Source organism: Antechinus flavipes, chromosome 3, assembly GCF_016432865.1.
Source record: "Antechinus flavipes isolate AdamAnt ecotype Samford, QLD, Australia chromosome 3, AdamAnt_v2, whole genome shotgun sequence".
NCBI classification, from domain to species: Eukaryota; Metazoa; Chordata; class Mammalia; order Dasyuromorphia; family Dasyuridae; genus Antechinus; species Antechinus flavipes.
In genome coordinates, this window is record NC_067400.1 from 617,268,751 (window position 1) to 617,288,101 (window position 19,351).

Genomic DNA, 19,351 nt, shown 5'->3' on the forward strand with positions numbered 1-19,351 from the left:
AGGCCCGTCAGAAAACGGGGCTCATCATTGGCCCGAGAGATCGTTTCGTCATTGGTCGGACTCTCCCGCCCCACCTTCACTCCGTAATTATTGGTAGTCCTCTGACAGGTCCCGCCCTGATCCTTCTCCTATTGGTTCTCCCAAGGAACGCTTCCCCTGATTGGTGTAAGGTTTCTCCGACCCCAGTGCCCAGTACGGCATTTACCCCACTGGCCCGCTGTCTTCTTGCGTTTTCATTGGTCGTTATTCGTGAAGAGCCCACCTTCGTGCGGCACTCATTGACCTTCCCAGAGAGCGTTCCTTTTCATTGGCTTATGATTTCACCTCATGAGGTTAGATGCTCCCTCCCTTATTCCGGACCTTGTCATAGGCTTATCATTTCAGAAGTCCCACCCTCTCTGCTTTTCCATTGGTAGACTTTCACAGCGTTTCTTTACATTGGCTACGGATCTCGCCATTCCCGGGCGCTTGCTCTCCCTCCTGCCTGCCATCGCAGCTCGCGGATTGGTCCCAGGGTGAGATAAAGTCGCTGGGGATTGGCGGGCGGAGCTAGGTCCCGGCGGAGGCTGACCAAGGTAGGCTGTGCTGCGCGGCAGAGCCGGCCTGCGACAAGGTCAGGGAGGGATTCCCAGAAGGCACCGCAGGCCGGGTCTCTCCGAGGATCCATATTCCCTTCCCCCTCCCTCCCGTCCGCCGTGACCCAGAATGCTCTGGCAGGGCCTCTGTGACCTTAGGGCGCCATTTCTTTCCCACCATGCCGTGCGGTTGCCCTTCTCCGCTATCTCTCCTCCCCTACACCTGGGGACAGCCCTGGGGTATGACGGGTAATGAAGGGCTGCTACAGTTAATCGGCCCTAATTAGGTCCAGTTTAATTTAACCAGGATGTTTACTTTACTTCCTGCCGGGAGTCTGGGAAACAGGCCCCTTCCCAAGCTGGAGGCAGATAGGTAAAGACAGGACATTTGCGGAATGGCTCCGGAAGCAGAGTTTGGGATGGGGAGAGGCATCCAAGCAAAGGCTTAGAGGTGGGAAATGGGCCACTATGGCCGGAGCGTGGAGAGTCATGGGTAAGCGGAAGGGGGCCTCCCTGTTCACTGAGCCAAGGACGGCACTCGTGCCCGGAGACATAAAAAAGTCGAGTTTATTAGGAAACATTTGTGTACAAAATTCAGTTCTCCTGCCCCACCCCCGCCGGGGGCGGGGCCGGCTCAGGCAGTCACACCTCCTGGGCCCCGCGGCTCCCCAAGCACTGGCCACGCCCCCCAGAGTTCCCCATCCCCTTCCCTCCCCTTCCCCCCGACCCGGGCGACTCCTGCCTGCAGGAAGGGCTAAAGCTTCTGCTGCCCAGGGCTCAAGTCTGGGCGCAGGGGGATGGAGATGAGGGAGGGACACATGAGGGGGAGAGTCTATGGGCAAGAGAAAGGGGGCTACACTGCGGAGGAGAGGCTGGGTACAAGAGGAAGGGGGCGCAGCACGGGCAGCAGTGGGGAGGACCCCGTAGGGGAGGCTCGCTGAGCAGGTCTTCCACGCTACAAGTGGCTAAGTCAGAGGTCGTGGCAGAGAGGTCTTCCCCAGGGGCAGCTCCCAGCGGCAGGTTCCGGAGAAGGGGCCCTAGTCCCCGCGGGACTGTCCGGGCTCACACGTACATTGCCCGGGACATCACGAAGCCCTTGCCTTGGTAGGCCTCCGCTGTGGTGTAAGCCAGAGCATCATAGATGGGATTGATCTTGTCCAGGTAGTCTTCGTTATCCTCCAGAGGCAGCCTCTCCTCGCCAGCAGCATCACCTGGCTCCTCCAGGTGCAGGGGCAGAGCAGCGGCCCGCTCTTCCAGGGTGGGTAGCTCATGGTATCGGGGCATGTCCTGGGGAAGGGAGAGGGGGGGTGAGACCTTCCTCCTTTCCCCAGCCCCTCTGCCCAGAGTCACCGGAGGGCCCTCAGGGATCAAGGCTTCCAGTCCCGCCCGCGAAAGGGACTTCTGGAGGTCCCATGCACCGGGTAGTGGACTTGACTATTACCTGTTCAGGAGCTGAGATGCTGGACTCAAAGTATGGGGTCTTCAGAGGGATGTGCTCCGAGCTACCTAGGGTGAAGAGCTGAGAGGGCTGGGGGCAGAGAGAAGGGGTGGGGTGGGGACAGGTCAGGGCAGATTCCGGGAGCTGGAGGCAGGGCTATACCCAGAATGGGAAAAGGGGAAAGGGACGGGATGCACAGGCCGGGGAGTGTGTCGTGGTGGTCAGGGCTGTGTGAGGGAATGGAAGGATGGAGGAAAAAGGGGTGAGAGCAAAGTCTTACCATTTCTGGCTCTTCCAGCTTCATCTTGGGAGGTGGAGGTTTGTAAGCAGGAGGGCCTTCAAGTCTGGGGACGGAACAGAAGGAGAAAATAGTATTTCAGTCCCTGGGGCTTGTGCCCCAGTGACCCTGAGGGATTAAAGGTGGATAGAATGCAATCTGTGACAAGTTCTGACTTACTGAAAGGCTTTCAGTCATAGAAGCTGATCCTTGGAATGGCCCTCGTGGGCCACCCGCTTAAAACAACTTGCATCTGTTAAGTACCATGTGCTAGACCTAGACATTGGGGACAACACGTGGCAATGGGTGATTGGAGGCCAGTGAACTGACTGCAGTCCCGAAAGGTTCTAAGACACTGGAAAAGCTTTGCGTTCCAATGCGCCTTGATGACTAAATCCAGATGAATCCTCATCTTTCCTGAGCTCTCTCTCTCTGATGCTATTCACCAGTTCTTTTCCTCCTGAAAATGGGTTCTTCCTTGGAGTTATATGACACAGCAAGACAGAGAATAAAGAGAGAGCTTGCTTTCTTGGGAGAGAGCCGGCTGAACTGTTACTTTGTGAAGAAACAGTATCCAAAAAGTAGTTCCCGATGATTGTGCCTGCAGATTATTAATAGTGATGACTTCAGTTAAAGAGATAGTTTTCCTGATTGGGCTGTAGAGAACTTGGAGAAACGGCAGGGAAAGAAGCTGAAAAGACCTCACTGAATACAACTGCTTAAGCCCTAATCTTATCTTGTGAAGGGATGACGAGAATTCTCCAGAAGAAACTATGCTTGATATCTTGAGTGAATTAAATAGGGCAATTGTATTTTCAGAAAATATCTCCAGTAGCCACAAGAATGGTTTAAGGTGCCTCTTACTCGGGTGGGTATATTTCCTGTAAATAATTGTTGCTAATTGCCATTATCAGTAATCAATCACAACATTGAAATAATCTGAGGAAATTAGAGGGTTAGCTATATAGAGGGATTTGGGCAACTACTCATGGTTGGAAAGAGGATTTTCCAATAAATCAAGCAATAGGCTGAGGAGTGGGAGGTGGACACTGCTGTTACTCACATATATCCTGTGTTTTCCTACCCTTAAGAATAACTTACTTTCTCTCAGGGAGTCATTCATTTGGCCCATCCCTTTTCTCTACCAGACAGATAGCTGGAGAATTAGAAAAACTAGAGTCTAACTTATTGGGGGGACACACATAAAGGAAGCCGTGTGACCTCAGTCTAGGGTCAGGGGACTTAATTGCCAGAACTGCTTCCTACTGCCTTTCTTCCCTCTTCCCTCCAGAGCTCCGGAGCTCAACATTAGACTGAAGCCTAAGATTTTAATATTTTCCGAGACGAATCTCCTTGACCTCTTTTTGGTTTTTGATACTAGGTTTGTGGGGCAGCTAGAAGGTCCAGTGGATAGAACAGGATTCAGGAAGACGTCTTCATGACTTCATATCTGGCCTGACACTAGCAATCTGACCTTGTACTTGATCTTTGCTAAGGAAACCCCCAGCAGTCATGATGAGTTGGGCCTGACTGAAAGGACCGAACAACAATAAAGTGTTTTGACCGTCTTTTCTCTCGTCATTCTCTTGGTTCTGTTCACGTCTCCAACCAATCTTTTTAGGTTTCTTTGCTGGTAATCTATCTCCGACCATCTGATTTAAGTGTGAGCCTAATCTTAAGGCCAGGGCGCACATGACTGTGTGTATACACACCTATGTGTTCCTTCAGCTTGATGGTCTTTTTGCAGACCATCTGCATGTTCATCTCTCTTCCTCCAGGTCCTACTCTGATGCCTTAGCACGGCATGAGAGTGACTCTGAGGGATTAAAGGTGGATAGAATGCAATCTGTGACAAGTTCTAACTTACTGAAAGGCTTTCAGTCATAGAAGATAGTCGGAGGCCCTCGTGGGCCATCCAGTTCAGCTTATTTGTAAGAAAAATCCCCTTTAACACCCAGTAAGTGATCAGATCTATGAGTTCTGCTAGAAGACTTTCAAGAACTGAGAACCTACCCGCCCCCCTCTCTCCAGATAGGCCGTTTCAAAACGAGAGCTTTTGGCAGCTCTAATTGTCAACAAGTTTTTCCTGACATTGTCTGAATTTTCCTCTTTGCAACTCTCACACACTGCTCTTGGTTGCAAGGGGTGCTGACTCCTCTGGGGCCAAACAAAACAAATCTGATGTCTTCTCCACACGACGGCTCTTCTGAGACTTGCGAGAGCTTTCGTGTTCTCTCCCGAGTCTTGATTTCTACAGGATAACAATGTCAGATTGATTCAATTGAGTCCTTTACGTCATAGACTTGAGGCCTTTCACCATCCTAGCTGCTTTCTTCTGGATCCTTTCCAGTTTATTCATGTTCTTCTTAAACCACCATGGCCAGAACAGCACACAAAGCCCCAGGGGAGCTTTGGTAGTACATCAGGACCATTATCTCCCTGCTTCTGGGAGCTATTCTTGTCTTCAGTGCAGCATAATGTTGAATTAGCTTTTTAGGGGGGCTGTGTCAAACTGCTGACTCATGTTGAGTTTGCAGTCTAATAAATCCTGGCCTTTTTTTAGTTTTGTTTTTAATCTATTTATTTTTAATACACATTGCTTTATGAATCATGTTGGGAGAGAAAAATCAATAAAAGAGAAAAGCCATGGGAGAGAAAAATCGAAAAACAAAAAAGAAGGGAACAGAGCATAACGTGTTGATTTACATTCAATCTCCATGGTTCTTTTTCTGGATGCAGGGGGTATTTTCTATCCAAAGTCTGTTGGGATTGCCTTGGATCACTGAACCACTGAGAAGAACCAAGTCTTTCATAGTTAATCATCGCACACTTTTATTGTTATCGTATACAATGGTTCTGCTTGAAATCTTAGCTTTTTCTAAACTATTATCTCATCACTGCCTAAAAGATTTATGAAGTGGATTTTTGATAATTTGCCCTTAGGGAATTTCACCTTATCAGAGTCCTTTTGGATACTGATTGTCTTCAGTTGGGTTAGCAGCCCCTCCCAAGTTGTCAGCTGCAGATTTGATGAGTGACCCATTTATGTCTTTGTCTAAGTTACTAATAAAAGGCCGAGCACAGATTTCTAGGACAGAGACCTCTTACCAAGCTGACCATAAACCTTAGCAGCTATTCTTTGAGTCTGGCAATCCACCAGTTCTGAGTTATTTGATAGTATTGTCATCTAGTCCATATCTCTCCATCTTTCCCACAAGAAGAGATGGTCCAGATCCCTTTCTCAAGCACTAGTGCTGGGCCTTGACAACAGACTAATTTACTTCCAAGGACTAGCCTTGTTTAATTATGGAAAGAATCGTCACCAAATGAAATATTTGGTGAGAAATTCTGTGGCCAAAGCAACCATAGAAAACTATAAAATATCCCTCTGTTTTGGGTCACACCTTTTTTTTTTTTTCTGAGGAAATTGGAGTTAAGTGACTTGCCCGGGATCACACAGCAAGGAAGTGTTAAGTTTCTCAAGTCCTCTTGACTTCAGGGCTGGTGCTCTCTCCGCTGCACCACCCAGCTGCCCCCCAGACCTATTTCTTTATTGACAGTGACAAAGGAGACCAAAGGTACAGAAGAATCGGTTTTTAGACTACAAAAACTTAGTTATTAGTATTCTCAATGCTGATGACTAGATTTTCTAGAGAAACTGGGTAGAGCAGTTACTTATTAGAAGAATTGAATCATTAGGTTTGATGTATTGTATATAAAGCCAGAACATGAAAGTTTGCTAGTTACAGGGAGGGATACCTAGCTCATTTAAATTCTTAGAAAAGAAGATCAAGGCGTTTGCAGGAAACGTCTTTTCCTGAGCTAGATACCCCATCATTTCATATTGTATTGTTCCCTCTTTGGAATTTCAATGGCAACCGAGGACACCAGGAAGACAATTGTAAACCTTAAATAGCTGATATGGAAGATAAAGAGGCAATGAAATTCTATTAAGATTTCAATTTTGTTTGGTATTTCAGTTGTTAATGAATAACTTGTGGTCTCCAAAGATTCCCTCTCTATTGCTTTGAGATTTCCTTCTCTAGCTCGTTTTACAGGACGACACTGCGGCCAACAGGGTTAAGTGGTTGGCCCAGGGTCAGAGAGCTACTAAATCTGAGGTCAGATTTGAACTCGGGAAGATGAATCTGACTCCAGGCCTGGCATGCCACTGAGCCACCTAGCTAGTTGCCCCTCAAGATCTCAGTAAGACCTTCCAAATTAAATCAACATAAGCTTAAATGGAAAAGTAGCAAAAGATCTGGAATAGTTAAGTATTGGAGAAGTCGGGGGGAAAAACTTGGTGAAGCAGTGATTTGGAATTACGATGAGGAAAAACTAGTAACTAAAAATATGCACTTCCTTTGAAACCTTCTATACCTCAAGGAGGTCGAACAGAAATAGAGATCCCATAGCAGAATGCCCACTGTAGAATTTTTTGTGTTTGCAAGAAGACTGGAAAAGAAATAGAATCACAGGATCTCAGACCAACCAGTGCAACCGATCCAAGGACACCTAGGACATCAAGCCACCACACGATTACCCAGTCTTTGTCTGATGCCTGCTGATGAGGGGCAGCTCCCTAACTTCAGCGACTACTCATTCACCTTACGGTAAGCAGTCATTTTTAGGGAGTTTTTCCTGATGTCAAACCTAAATCCACCAGCTCCCATCATTTGCTTGCTGAGATCGAACAGCTAAAAATGCCTCCCTTAAGTCTTCCTTCTCTCCTCCAACTCTCTTCTCCTCAAATGCCACAGCACTTCAAGAAGGCCCTTCACCATCCTGGTTGGATGTTTTCTGGATGTTCTCCAATTTATCAGTGTCTCGTTAAAATGTGTCCAGAACCGAGCTCAGTCCTTCAGGTGTGTCCCGTCCAGGGCAGAGGAAAGCAGGCCTTTTACTGCCCCAGTCCAGATACCATACCACTCTTAATGTGACATGAGATCCACTGGCCTTTTTAGCCACTGTGTATACAGTTGACTGTGCTCAAATTCTACTAAGACTCCCAGAGACTTTTCTAGCCATTTCTCTTGTACTTTTGAAGTTGATTTTTTGAAGCTGATTAAGACTACATAGGATATCCCAGAAGTTTAAAAAAAAAAAAAAAAAAAGCTTAAATTGCACCAAGATTTTTGGGACTTGCTACTGGAAAGATTTTTTTTTTTTTTTTTTTGGAATTTGGACCCTGCCAGCCAGAGTATTATTACCTATTCCTCTGTAATCCCAATAGCAAAGATCTGTGGGCCACCTCAGCAGAATCACCCTCCCATTAAGGCATTCAACGGTTAATATGGATTCTTAGGATCCAACAATCAACTCAATTCAATTTTTATTTGTGTCCTCGAGACTGGCCCATTCTCTTTGTCTTTTCCATAAGATTAGGATGAGACTATTTAAAAACACTTTATCTAAGTCTCGGCCAAAACTCTTTTCTAAGGCAATCTCCTGACCCACAAGTTTAGTAACTCTGTCAACAAAGGAGATAAGGTTTGGGGGATAACTCATGCGAATTGGTTTCCTTTTCTATGCTCATTAACCACCCCTTTAAGAATAAGTTTTCAGAATTTTGCCAGGAATCAGAGTCAAGCTCGGTAGCTTAGGTGACTCAGTGGATAGAGTACCAGGCCTTGGGTTAGGAACACCAGAGCTCAAATCCAGCCTGGAGACAATAGTTGTGTGAACCTCTGCCTCAGCTTCTACAACCATAAAGCAGGGATAACAATAGCACTTGCTTTCCAGAGTTGTTAAGAGCGTCCTGTAAGGCAGGGTTTGTAAAGCACCTGGCATACCTTCACAATAATTGAGAATTAATAAATAATTGTTCTTTTCTCTCTTTGCCCAATAGTTTGGAGACATCACTCTTTTGGTCTTACAATAGTCTTACAATAGGTCTCCTTTTCTCTATAAACACAGATAACACTCTTAGTGCTTCAGTAGTTGCCTTATCACTTCTTTCAGGATATAGTTCTTCGGCGACAAGAGACCATAAATTATCTATGGCAGCAACAAAGTCCTCTCTTATCTATCACTTTACTTATCTGGGATATCTTCTTCCCTTCCTCTAATAGCTATATTTGTTCTGTTTCTAGTTCAAAGATCTTTCTTTGGCAAATAAAACAGAAACAGAATAAGGGATAAACAGTCCTGCCTAACCCTTTGTCCACCAGGCTTGCACAGCAGTCGCCTTCTCTGGCCTTTAATTCCTTTTGCGCCAACAAAGCTTAAAAAACAACCCTTATGTTTTTAGTTTCCTTTAACCCTCCTAGTCAACCTAAGCTTTAGCATTCCTATTACTGTCCCTAAAGGATTTCCACACCTTTTCATATTTTAACCTGTTTATCACGTATCCTTGTTCTCTGTTTGTTGGTTGGTCCTCTAGAAACTCAAGATGGTTTCTCTTGGTGCCTAAATTAGCATTTCTTTTTCACAGCCTTTCATCTCTCCTGGACTTTTCCCCTAAAGAATCTGAGTCCATGGGATCCTTCTTCAGAATCCTTTGGAATCCCACTAATCTCTGGTGTGTGAGAGACTGTGCCCTGCTTTCCTGCCACTAATTCCAGGAAGGAGTAGTCACTAAAATTTCTAGGCTAGGAACCAGTTCTTGTTGGCAAGAACAGGATTTCTCCTAGCTAGCTCTTGCACCTTTAAGTGGACCATTATAGGAAATTGGGAAGGGGTCCTGATTTCTAACTAAGTGGATCTTAGTTTCAGAGCTGAGCAGCAAGGGCCCAGGGGATGTCTCCCAGGGCGGGTTGTCCATGACGCGCTCTTCTGTCAAGTCTATAGGGTGGGCGCCCACCTCTTTGCTGTTTCTGCCTAGGATGTTCTGGTCCCACATCCTGTTCCCATTGGCCTCCGTCCAAACACCCTCTGTTAAGCGTCCCCCCCATCCCCTTGTAACCTTGCTCTCTGAATCAAGAAGAGGCCCCCAGGACTGAATTTTACTCTAGGTCCTCATTGCTTCAGTGACAGAACAGTGAGCTGGCACACATGCCAGTGTGTGTGTCTGGAAAGCCTTGGGCTCAGCAGCTTTTCTGCACCTCAAAGATCCTGGAGGGTGGCTGGGAAAGGGAGTGAGCCAGGAGCCAGGACATGGGCCCCTCCTGCGTCCCTGGGCCACTCTGCCTTGCTGAACGAGCAAACCCATTATGACGGGCCTGTGTTGGGTGTGCCCGTTCCTGGCCAACACTTTTACTCTCTTTTAACCTGTGACCCAGAAAAACCTCCTCAGACGAGCATCCCCAACTTCCTCAACAAACTTCCCTTAAGCCATTCGGAGTCTTGAGCCTTCAGGGGACGGTGAGAGAAAGTGGGCCTAGGAGGTCACTGGCTTCTCCCCCACCATGCCGGACTGACTCGGTCCTGCCCTTTGGAGGTTCCGCAGGCCTCCAGGGTTTCCTGAGGGATCCATGTTGCCTGGTTCTATGGATCTACCCTGAGGTTCTTTCTCAGGCCTTTATCTGAACCCTGGGCCTCCTCCCCGACGCGGACAGGGCTCATCTCGGGGTCTGCAGACCCCGTTTGGTTTCACAGTGAGGTCCCCCACACACCCAGCTGCAGCTTCCAGCACCTCTCCCCTCCCCTCCTGCAGTTCTCCCAGGGGCGCTCTCTTCCACATACAAGCGATGCTCCTCACATGTGGGCGCAGAGGATGGCGCACCAGCCCCAGAATCAGGAGCCCCCGAGTTTGAATCTGGCCTCAGACCTTCCTAGCTGCGTAACCTCCGCCAAGCCACTTAACCCCAGCTGTTTCACCCAAACCCAAAGCAGACAGAACACGGCTCTGACCTCGCTACTCCCCTGCTCCAGAAGCCCCAGAAGTCCCCGTTTCCCCCAAGATAAAGCACACTCGTTCACTTGGCATTTAAAGCCCATCATAACTTGCCTTCCCCGAGCTCTCACGGTCCCCTCACGCATCTCAGCACCAGGTGGCGCCATAGCGAACAGAGCCCGGCCTTCAGTCTGGGGAAGAAAGCGTTCAGATCTGGCTCAGACCCCGGCAGGTGACCCGGCCCAGCCACTTGGCTCTGCTTGCCCCGACTTCCCCAAATGTGAAATGAACGGGAGAAGAAAAGGGCCAGCCCTCGGCATCTCTGCCCCAAACAGAGGCACAAAGATGGACAGGACCGAACGACAACATGCACACTGCGCTGCGGCTAAATCGGCTTATTTTGTTGTTGGCCATAAACAACATTCCCTCTCTCACTTTGGGCCTTTCTGGAAGTCAATCGGCAAACATTTGTCAGATGCCCTTTATGGTCCAGGCCGTATTCTAAAGGACAGAGATTAAAAAACCCCAAACCAAAAACAGAGAGTAAAACCCCAAACCAGAAGTCTCTCTCCTCCAGGAAAGAGATGCACACTGAGCTGAGGGAAGGCTGGGGGAGGGACCAGGAAAGGCTTCCCCCAGAAGGTGGCGGGGAGCAGAGTCCGACGGAAGCCAGAAGAGGGCAGCCCAGCAGGGTGTGGCTTTCCAGGATCTGGGCGAGGGGAAGAGGAAAGCCTAAGGACTCTGGCAAAGTGGGGAGAAGCCAGGTTGCCAAGTGCTCCCCTCTCCAGTGCTTGGGTCAAGGGCCACTTCCCCCACCTGTCCTGAAACCACTTTTGCCCTCACAAAATATTGTTTCTCCCCTAGATGCAAAACTCCTCAAGGTGGGAATTGTTTTGGCTTTATCTCCGTTTCCCCAGTGCGAGGCACAAATATTTACTGACTGAAATCCTTCCTGTTTTTAAAGAACCCTTCTATTGTCCGTGCTTCTCTGTGCGAGAAGAGTATTCCCCAGGATCCTTTTTCTGCTCTTCCAGGAAGAACGCCTGCCCTTTGCCTGCCTATAACAGCTGTTTGGACCTAACAGAAACATCAATATTGCACATGCACGCAGGTGATTGCAAAACCGGGCCTGACTGAAACTGCAATCTCAGGGGCGCAAGCCAGGAAGGGCTGAATAAATAATGGCCCAGGAATGTGAGGTGGTACTGCCGGGTCCTGAGAAAGGATTCCAGGGAATGCTGGGTAACGTGGACTGATGCAGAGTAAACAAGTCACTCAAGGACAACGGCCCGGTAAAGGAACAGACTTAAGGGCTGGTCAAAGCAGGGCTCAACTCTAACCAAGATGAGCTGGCACGAATCTGACAATGAGAGGCAGAAACTGAACTTTGGGTCCGTGACCTGCCGCGTGGACTCCTCTTGCTTCCCTCTGCTTAGTAATTATAAAGTTTCGTTTTCTTTCTTTAGTTTGTTAAGGGGGCCTGGGAGGCACATGTAGTGATGATGATGGGAAAAAAGGGAGGGAATCATCGTGATACTTTAAAAAGGACATAAAAGAGAATAGAAGGAAGGAGGACAGTTTTGAAAGTTAACATAAAATTCATTATATACTAAAAATGGAGATTCATAGTTCCATATAGAATCCTCCTTTTGTGTTTAGCTGTGTCTATGGAAATACCCTTTTCAGGCGTTTTTAAAAAAAAACCCCAAAAACCCAAGAGATTTACTTTGTCCTTCATATACATTACAAGTGAGACCTTCCATTGTTTTTCTTGGTACTAGCTCCCTTACAGAATAAATCAAACAGATTCTGGAACTGTTCCTCTCCTTTGTTTTTTTTTTTTAATCTTTTTAGTACCCTATAAAACCTAGATATACAGAATTCTACTTTTCTCCAGAATCTCTATTTTATTTCAAGTCCTTCTGCTTAGTCTCCTTGGGTTCTGTCCTTTTCTTTGCTCTCTCTTTTCCTCTGGTTCTTCAGCTTCAGCTTTGACCTTAAACTTGAAGCCATATTCACTTTTCAAAGTCTCTCAAATTTACTTTATCTGCCCTTAATTTTTTCCCCCCAGACAATCAATAAACATAGTACCTACTCTCTACCAGGCACCTTGCTAAGGGCTAAGGTTACAAAGAAAGGCAAAAATTTGGGGATGGGAGTGAGGGGGACAATGCGCAAAGATATACAAGTAGATAAAGAATAAGTTGGAGGTAATCAAGGAGGGAAGACACTAAAAGGAAAGGGGATCAGGAGAGGATTCCTGCACATGGTGGGATTTTAGCTGGGCCTTAAAAGAATCCAGGGAAGCCAGGAGGCAGAGATAAGGAAAGAGAGGATTCCAGCCACACAGGGACTGGGAGTGAAAATGCTTGGAATCAGGTGATACAGGGAGGCTGATGTTACTGGATTGCAGAGTGTGTGATGTAAGACTGGAGACGGGCTGCTGGGATGTGAAGGGCACAGAGGAGAACAGAGAATAGAATTTTATGGATATTTTGATACTGAAAGTGCTGGGGATTCATTGTCATTGATTTAGTGGTGTGTGTGTGTGTGTGTGTGTGTGTGTGTGTGTATGTGCGCACGTGTACACTTTAGGAAGAACATTTTCAAAATTCCAAAGTCCTTCAGTCACCTTCAAAATTCCCTTTTCTCATTACATTAAATCATCCTGAAGCTGGACACAGTTAGCTGTTCCCAGTCTCGTCGGCATTTCTGAATCATCTATCTGTGTTCAGTGAGGCCATGAAAATTTTAAAGCAAAGATAAAAACCAGCAGTTAGTGAGGAGAAGAAAAGATGGTGTGGAACCGAGATGAGTTCTGGACCTATTTAAACAGGCTAGATTGAAGCCGATTCCAAAATTGAGAAATTAAAATAATTAGCCAAGTATTTCCTTAAAAAGTAGTTTTTAACTGACGTGACAGTTAATTTAGAATGAGACCAAAAGAGCCTAGAAACTGTCAGCAAATGATCTCATGGCCAAATAGAGAAATATGACAAATATGACTGGCTTTGGATATAAACTCATTAGCAAAATCTTATTGAGGAAAGTGGGAGACTTTTAAAAAAAAGTGAGAATAATAAAAAGTGAGGAAAAAAATTATAGAAAACTTGGTGAGAAATCCAATTAAGCTACATCATAGGGAGAAAAATAGAAGGATGGAATTGGAGACCCAGCAGATGAAACAGACTTTTCTTTCACAATGGAATCACATCAGAATTCAACATCGTGATCATTATAATGTGCTATATGAAGAAATGGAAAAAGTTATAACTGCTCCCCTTTCCTGGCCCCCCACCAGAATAACTGGACTAGACCAAGAATACGGAGAGAAAATGTATTTTGGAGGTGATGTAGTTTTCAGGGTGTACCATGGGATACCAAGGGATAAGATGTCATGAAAAAGAGGAGGATATCCACCATTTGACTATTTAAAAAGCATTTAATTCCAGAGAAAAGGCTCCTGTAAAGGGTCTTGGATGTCAAAAAGGGCAGTACTGAGAATGAGAAGACTGGGGAAAGGATGCGTAACAGACAGGGTATACATAAAATTGATCCATGCTGGAGGAGATACAATTGTCAGGAAGTCTGGGTTTAATCCACAAGGTGTCTGAAAGAAGGGAAGATTGGGGATGGGGGGAAATTCAGGACTGATAACGGCAGACCACATTTTTGCTATCATACAACTTGATCTAGAGACAGAGATTCTTAACTGGGGCTTTGTGCCAGGGCAGGGTTCAGCCCTCTGCTGCACTTTTCACTTGCTTAGGTTCCTGTGTAGACCTCTGGGACTCGGCACCCTCTCTGGCACACAGAATAGGGTGCTAGAGGCCACCGAGAGGCTAGACATGGGGTATCCCAGCCTTGGAGCTGTTCTGCTGCCCCTTCGGGTGCCTCCAAGGTCCCTATCGGGGGCCTTCTGGGAGCATCTCCTGCTTTTGCTTTATTCTCCTCCCAGGAACGCGTGCCTCTGGTTCTGTGGAGGCCCAACACATGTTAGGGGAACACCACGTTGCCCTGGGACTTTTGGCCGATCTGTTGTACTATTCCGGGGTGGAAGAAGTTGCTGTAATTTCTTACTGGATTTCCTGGTCACTAGGGGGTCTGGTGAGGATATTGCTGACGTTTGCTTAGGGGAGTTGGGTGCCTTGCCTCCTATTTAGGTACTCATCTTGACTGGAACCCTGGGATGAGAATACGAGATGTCGCCATGTTTATTATTTGTTGGTTATAAAAAGTTTAGATTTGGTAGAGCAAGTGTTCTCTTAAAGACTCTTTTCTTACAGAGAGTGTCCCGTGTAAATATTAACATGATAGAGTCCTTGAAAGATATTCAACAGAGATGAATTTGAACCTCTGACCATTATCACCAGGTGAAACGTAACACTGGAGGCTTTCTGGGAGATGTTGTCACAGAGACCAAAGTGAAAAAAGGATCTCCCCGTTTCCAGATGGCATTGTATTGGTTGCTCTAATATGAGAAATCTTAAGAGTCTAGGAAATCTGCAAAAACACTAGTTGACACAATTAGTAGCTTTAGAAAAGGTGGAGGCTGCAAAATAAATCCTCAAAACCTAACAACATTTCAATGCAATAAGGAAGGTCATTAATATAAAGAGAAATCCTATTCCAAATAACTAAAAATACTTGAAATTTGTGGGAATCACTCTACGAAAGCATAAGAGTATGTGAACCTCAAAGATATAAAGAACTTAAAATAATTGGAGAAGTATTCATTGTCATGGATGAGCTCTGCTAATGTGACAAAAACGACAATATTACCGATGCCAATCAGATTATCAGAGGGATGCTTTATAGAATTCAGTAACATAATAACCCAACTTTTGTTTGGAGAAATACAAGATTTGGAGATTGAGGAAAATAATGTAAAAAAGGAAGAGATGAGCGACTAGACCTTACACTTAATATAATGCAAAGATCATCAAAATAATCAGATAATGCTTTAAAAATCCAGAGATAAACAGAATAGAGCAGACAAGTGATAGGGGGGAAAAGGAACTCAATAATTCTAGTATTGACTTAATAAATGATATAAGAAAGAACTCTATTTGATAAAAACTGCTGGAAAGACTGCAAAGGAGTTTGACAAAGATTAGGCTTACAATAACACCTATGTTCCACAATACATTCAACATGGATTTATGATCTTAATATTCGAGATCACAGGGGCAGCTAGGGGGCGCAGTGGATAGAGCACTAGCCCTAAAGTCAGGAGGACCTGGCCTCAGACACTCATCAATTCCTAGCTGTGTGACCCTGGGCAAGTCACTTAAACCCTATTGCCTCAGCAAAAAAAAAAAAAAAAAAAAAAAAAAAATTATAACATCAAGAAAAAATCAGAGATCATACTACTTTTCAAAGCGATAGATATGAGACATTTATAACCAAGGGATTAATGAAAATAAATTAGATGATTTTGATGATAGGAAACTTAAAAATTCCTGCACAAACAAAATTAATGTACCAAGGACAAGGGAATCAATCAAATGGGAGGAAAAAACTTTTATATAAAAATTTTAAATAAGGGTAAGACAAAGAATCAATAGAACAAAAACCATTCCCTGACAGTGAAGTTGTCAAGGGATATGAACAAAGGGGGTTCTCCAAGGAAACTATTAATAACTATGAAAGGACACTTCAAATTACTATTAAGGGAAATGCAAGTTAAAACAACCCTTGGGTTTTACCTCACATCCTACAAAACGGTAAGACATGAAAGCCGGGAAGAACTGACATTGAAGAGGGTGTGGAACGATAGGCAAGTGGATCTATTGTTGGTGGAGTGATGAATCAGGACAAGCCATTTTGAACTAACCAAATAAAGGGACTAAAATGTTCACCTTCAATGACCCAAAGTCTCTGAAACTAGGTTTATACTGCAAGGAGATCAGGTATAGGAGAGTTACAAAATAGTTATACCAATACGTTTTGTGATAGCAAACAATGGGAAAGTAGGTGTTCATCAACTGGGAAATGGCGAAATAAATTGTGGTATATATTATGTAATATTAATGTGCTGCAAGAAAAGATGACCGTGCTGATTTTTCTTATAGAGCATGACGCATAAAGAACTCTTTAAAAAAATTTATCTTTATCAGATTGCTTGTTGTCTTGGGGAAAAGCGTGGGAAGGGCTGAAGAGAAGGAGAAAAATTTGGAACATCAAGTCTTTTTTTTTTTTTTTTAATAGCTTTTTATTGACAAAACATGCACGGGTAATTTTTTCAACATTGACCCTTGCAAAAACTTCTGTTCCAACTTTTCCCCTCCTCCCTCCGCCCCTTCCCTAGATGGCAGGTAATCCCATACAGAACATCAAGTCTTAAAAAAAACGAATGTTGAAAACTATCTTTATAAGTGTTCGGGAAAATGAAATGCTATCGAAAATTAAAGAAAAAAAATGAGCATAGAGAAGCATGTGAATACATGAAATGATGCAAAGTAATATAAGCTGAGTCCAGAAAACAATATGCGACACGACTGCCACAATATAAATGGAAAGAACTACTTTGTCTTAAAATAATTCTCTGTTGTAGATATGTTTAAAAATAACTATCGATGGTTCCCTGAAACAGGGAGGAAGGGATATTGAGAGAAATTTTGGTTATGTAAAAAAGCAAGACATCAGCAAGAATTTATTTAAAAAAAAAAACAAAAAAAGGAACACAAATGGAAGCATTTGAATAGAAAAAAAAATATTGCAAAGAAATCCCTGGATAGCATTGATAATACCTCCAGAGAATTTGGTCTCATTGTCTTCACGGGAAGAATAGGTCAGTGCAAAATGCTCATTTTTGAGACTGAGACGCATCCAAATGGACAAACCTAAAAAGCGTGCTCATTAGATCTTGGAAAGACACAGAAAATGGACAGTGGTTTGGGTCTACAATTAAATAGAAGGCATTAAGTGGATCAGATTGGGAAATCGCAATGCTATCTTCCCAGCCCTCATCTTTTTTATACGAGTGTTCTCTAGCTGATAGTGTATGACTGTACGTCACTGAACACTATATAGTGTCAAATATGCTCCCCACTACTCTGAAGTGTGCCGTAAAGTAGATTAAGCTGTAACTGGGAGATATCTATCTAAATAAAAATAAATGAGACATAGATAATACTTTTTAAAACCACAGCACTGAGTGGCTCGCGGGGAGTGTTACGTCTGGCCTAACGGCCCCCGTTTCTATTTGTGTCGGACACCTTTGTTATATAGTATTCAAAGAATTATTTTTTTAAAAGGAGAACTACTCTGGGGGTTGTGGCGAGGGGCAGGGCGAAGATGAAAACAACAGACTCCCCGTAAAGGCTTGAGAGGATGAAAGAAAGGATGCTACAGGAGGACGAAGAGTCCCACTGCTGGGAACAACCACGTTGCTAATGTAATCATATTAGCTGATGTTATTTATAGAGTGCTTAAAAGTCTGCAGAGTCTCTCCCATACATTAGCATTGGATAACCCTGTCATTCTCTCTATTTTGCCTCTTCGTTTCAGAAAGGTCAAGTGATTTCTCCAGCTCGTGAGTAAATGTCGGAGGCAGGATTCGAATGGCAGTCTCTGTAACTCTCAGATCTCACCATATTTGGTGCGGAACGGCAATCTTTAATGAATTAAAGACGTGGGTCTCCCAGACCCCATGGAGAGGGTCACTGGGGACGAATAGGTCAGAAGGCCTCGGGATGGACGGCAGAGACGTGGGGTGATCACATCACAGAATCACAGAATGTTAGCGGGGACCTCGGCGGCTGTGAGCCCCGGGTGAATCCTCGTTCTACCAGATTAAGCTTCTGCCTGAAAGCTTTCACCCAACGGCGGTCCTCGACCCTTCCACTCTGGAATGGGCGATCATCGTTCGCCTCGTTTACAACTTGCACCTATTCTCCTCATCTTCTCTCTGGTGACCAATAAAGCACCTAGTCCTTCCCTACATGCCAGAGGCTTGAATGCAAGCGGCGTGTCCCATCTCCCACAGCCCCCTTCCCTCAACCTCTTCCAGGAAAGAGGAACGAACAGACAGAAGGCTCCGTAGCCCATTGCCACCCATGCGATACCAGGTGATCTACTTGTGGGGAACCCCACTGTGAAGGATTCATGGGAGGGCCTGGATGAGGTCCCAAAGGATGAGAAGCAGGTCTCCATTGCTGGAATGAAGACCCAGTGGTGAGACCTGCCAAAGCACAGATCGCCTTGAGACCTAAAAGACACTTCCATCCGGACGATTTCACATAACCAAAATTTCTCTCGATATTCCTTCCTCCCTGTTTCAGGGAACCATTGATAAATAGAACCGACTTTTCCCGCCTCGATTTGCCCTTTCCTCCGAACTTCCCTTCTGAAGGCACCACTGTCCTCCCCTCCGGCTCCCAGCTCTGGACACACTGTGGTCCTTCCCTTCCTCTCACCTCCATTCTTGTTAACAAAGCCAAATCGGCCACAGCTCTTTTTCTCTATTCCCACGGCGGGCGCCTGAATTGCTCCGGCTCCCGTTTCTCCTGCTCTTCTCCAGACTCTCCTCTCCAAACTGCTCCCCAAACAGCCACCAGCTCCCAGAACTCTCAGCAATCCAAGCCCTGGCATAAAACGCGCACCCCTGCCCGCCAGCATCACCCCTCCCACGATGGCCATCCCAGCCAAGCTAACCCCAGGAGTCGGGACCGAGCGAGACATCGCACCCTAAGCTGCTCCCCATGGCAGAAATGCCCCTCTCTTTCACCCAGTCGTCGGCGTCTTTCTTAAAATGTCCAGTATTGCTTATTTTTTTCCTATTACACGTAGATACTTTAACATCCATTTCTGTTTGAGTTTGAGTTCCAAATTTTTTCCTCCCCTCCTCCTTTACCCCCTTTTCCTCAGACAGCAATCTGATATAGGTTATACACAGGCTATCATTTTAAACATTATGTTGGGGCAGCTGAGTGGCGCAGAGGATAGAGCACCAGCCCTGAAGTCAGGAAGACCCGAGTTCAAATCTGGTCTCAGACACTTAACACTTCCTGGCTGCGTGACCTTGGGCAAGTCACTTAACCCTGATTGCCTCAGCAAAAAAAAAAGAAAAAAAATCCTCATTTTAAATATATGTTTAAAGTGGAAAAAAACAAAACAAAACCAAAAAAAAAACCCACAACAAAAGGGAAAGCCTGGTCCCTTGGAAGGCTTCCCTCTGAAGCCCCCAACTTGCCAGGGCCAGCTTTCTCCCCAGAGTGCTTTGCGTTTCCTCATCTGCCCCCTTTCAGCAGAATGCCATCTCCTGGAGGGCAAGCGCTCCTAGT

The 19,351-nt window shown here is 45.4% G+C and overlaps 1 protein-coding gene and 2 long non-coding RNA genes across 3 annotated transcripts in view; 2 read left to right on the plus strand and 1 right to left on the minus strand.

The window, feature by feature from the left end:
* The first annotated feature begins 75 nt into the window (after positions 1-75).
* Positions 76-18,872, plus strand: LOC127556348 (uncharacterized). The gene is made up of 2 exons (XR_007952436.1): positions 76-575; positions 17,577-18,872. It is a non-coding gene; the product is annotated as an uncharacterized LOC127556348 (long non-coding RNA).
* The window catches only part of NECTIN2 (nectin cell adhesion molecule 2), a 33,740-nt gene continuing 15,508 nt past the window's right edge, over positions 1,120-19,351 (minus strand). The window contains exons 7-9 of the mRNA XM_051989434.1: positions 2,294-2,357; positions 2,017-2,103; positions 1,120-1,862 (exon numbers count right to left, since the gene is read on the minus strand). Coding sequence (XP_051845394.1) covers positions 1,638-1,862; positions 2,017-2,103; positions 2,294-2,357 — 376 coding nt within the window. The 3' untranslated portion in view covers positions 1,120-1,637. The remainder of the gene's footprint in view (positions 1,863-2,016; positions 2,104-2,293; positions 2,358-19,351) is intronic.
* On the plus strand, positions 2,364-11,879 carry LOC127556346 (uncharacterized). Its single transcript, XR_007952433.1, has 2 exons — positions 2,364-3,158; positions 3,672-11,879. It is a non-coding gene; the product is annotated as an uncharacterized LOC127556346 (long non-coding RNA).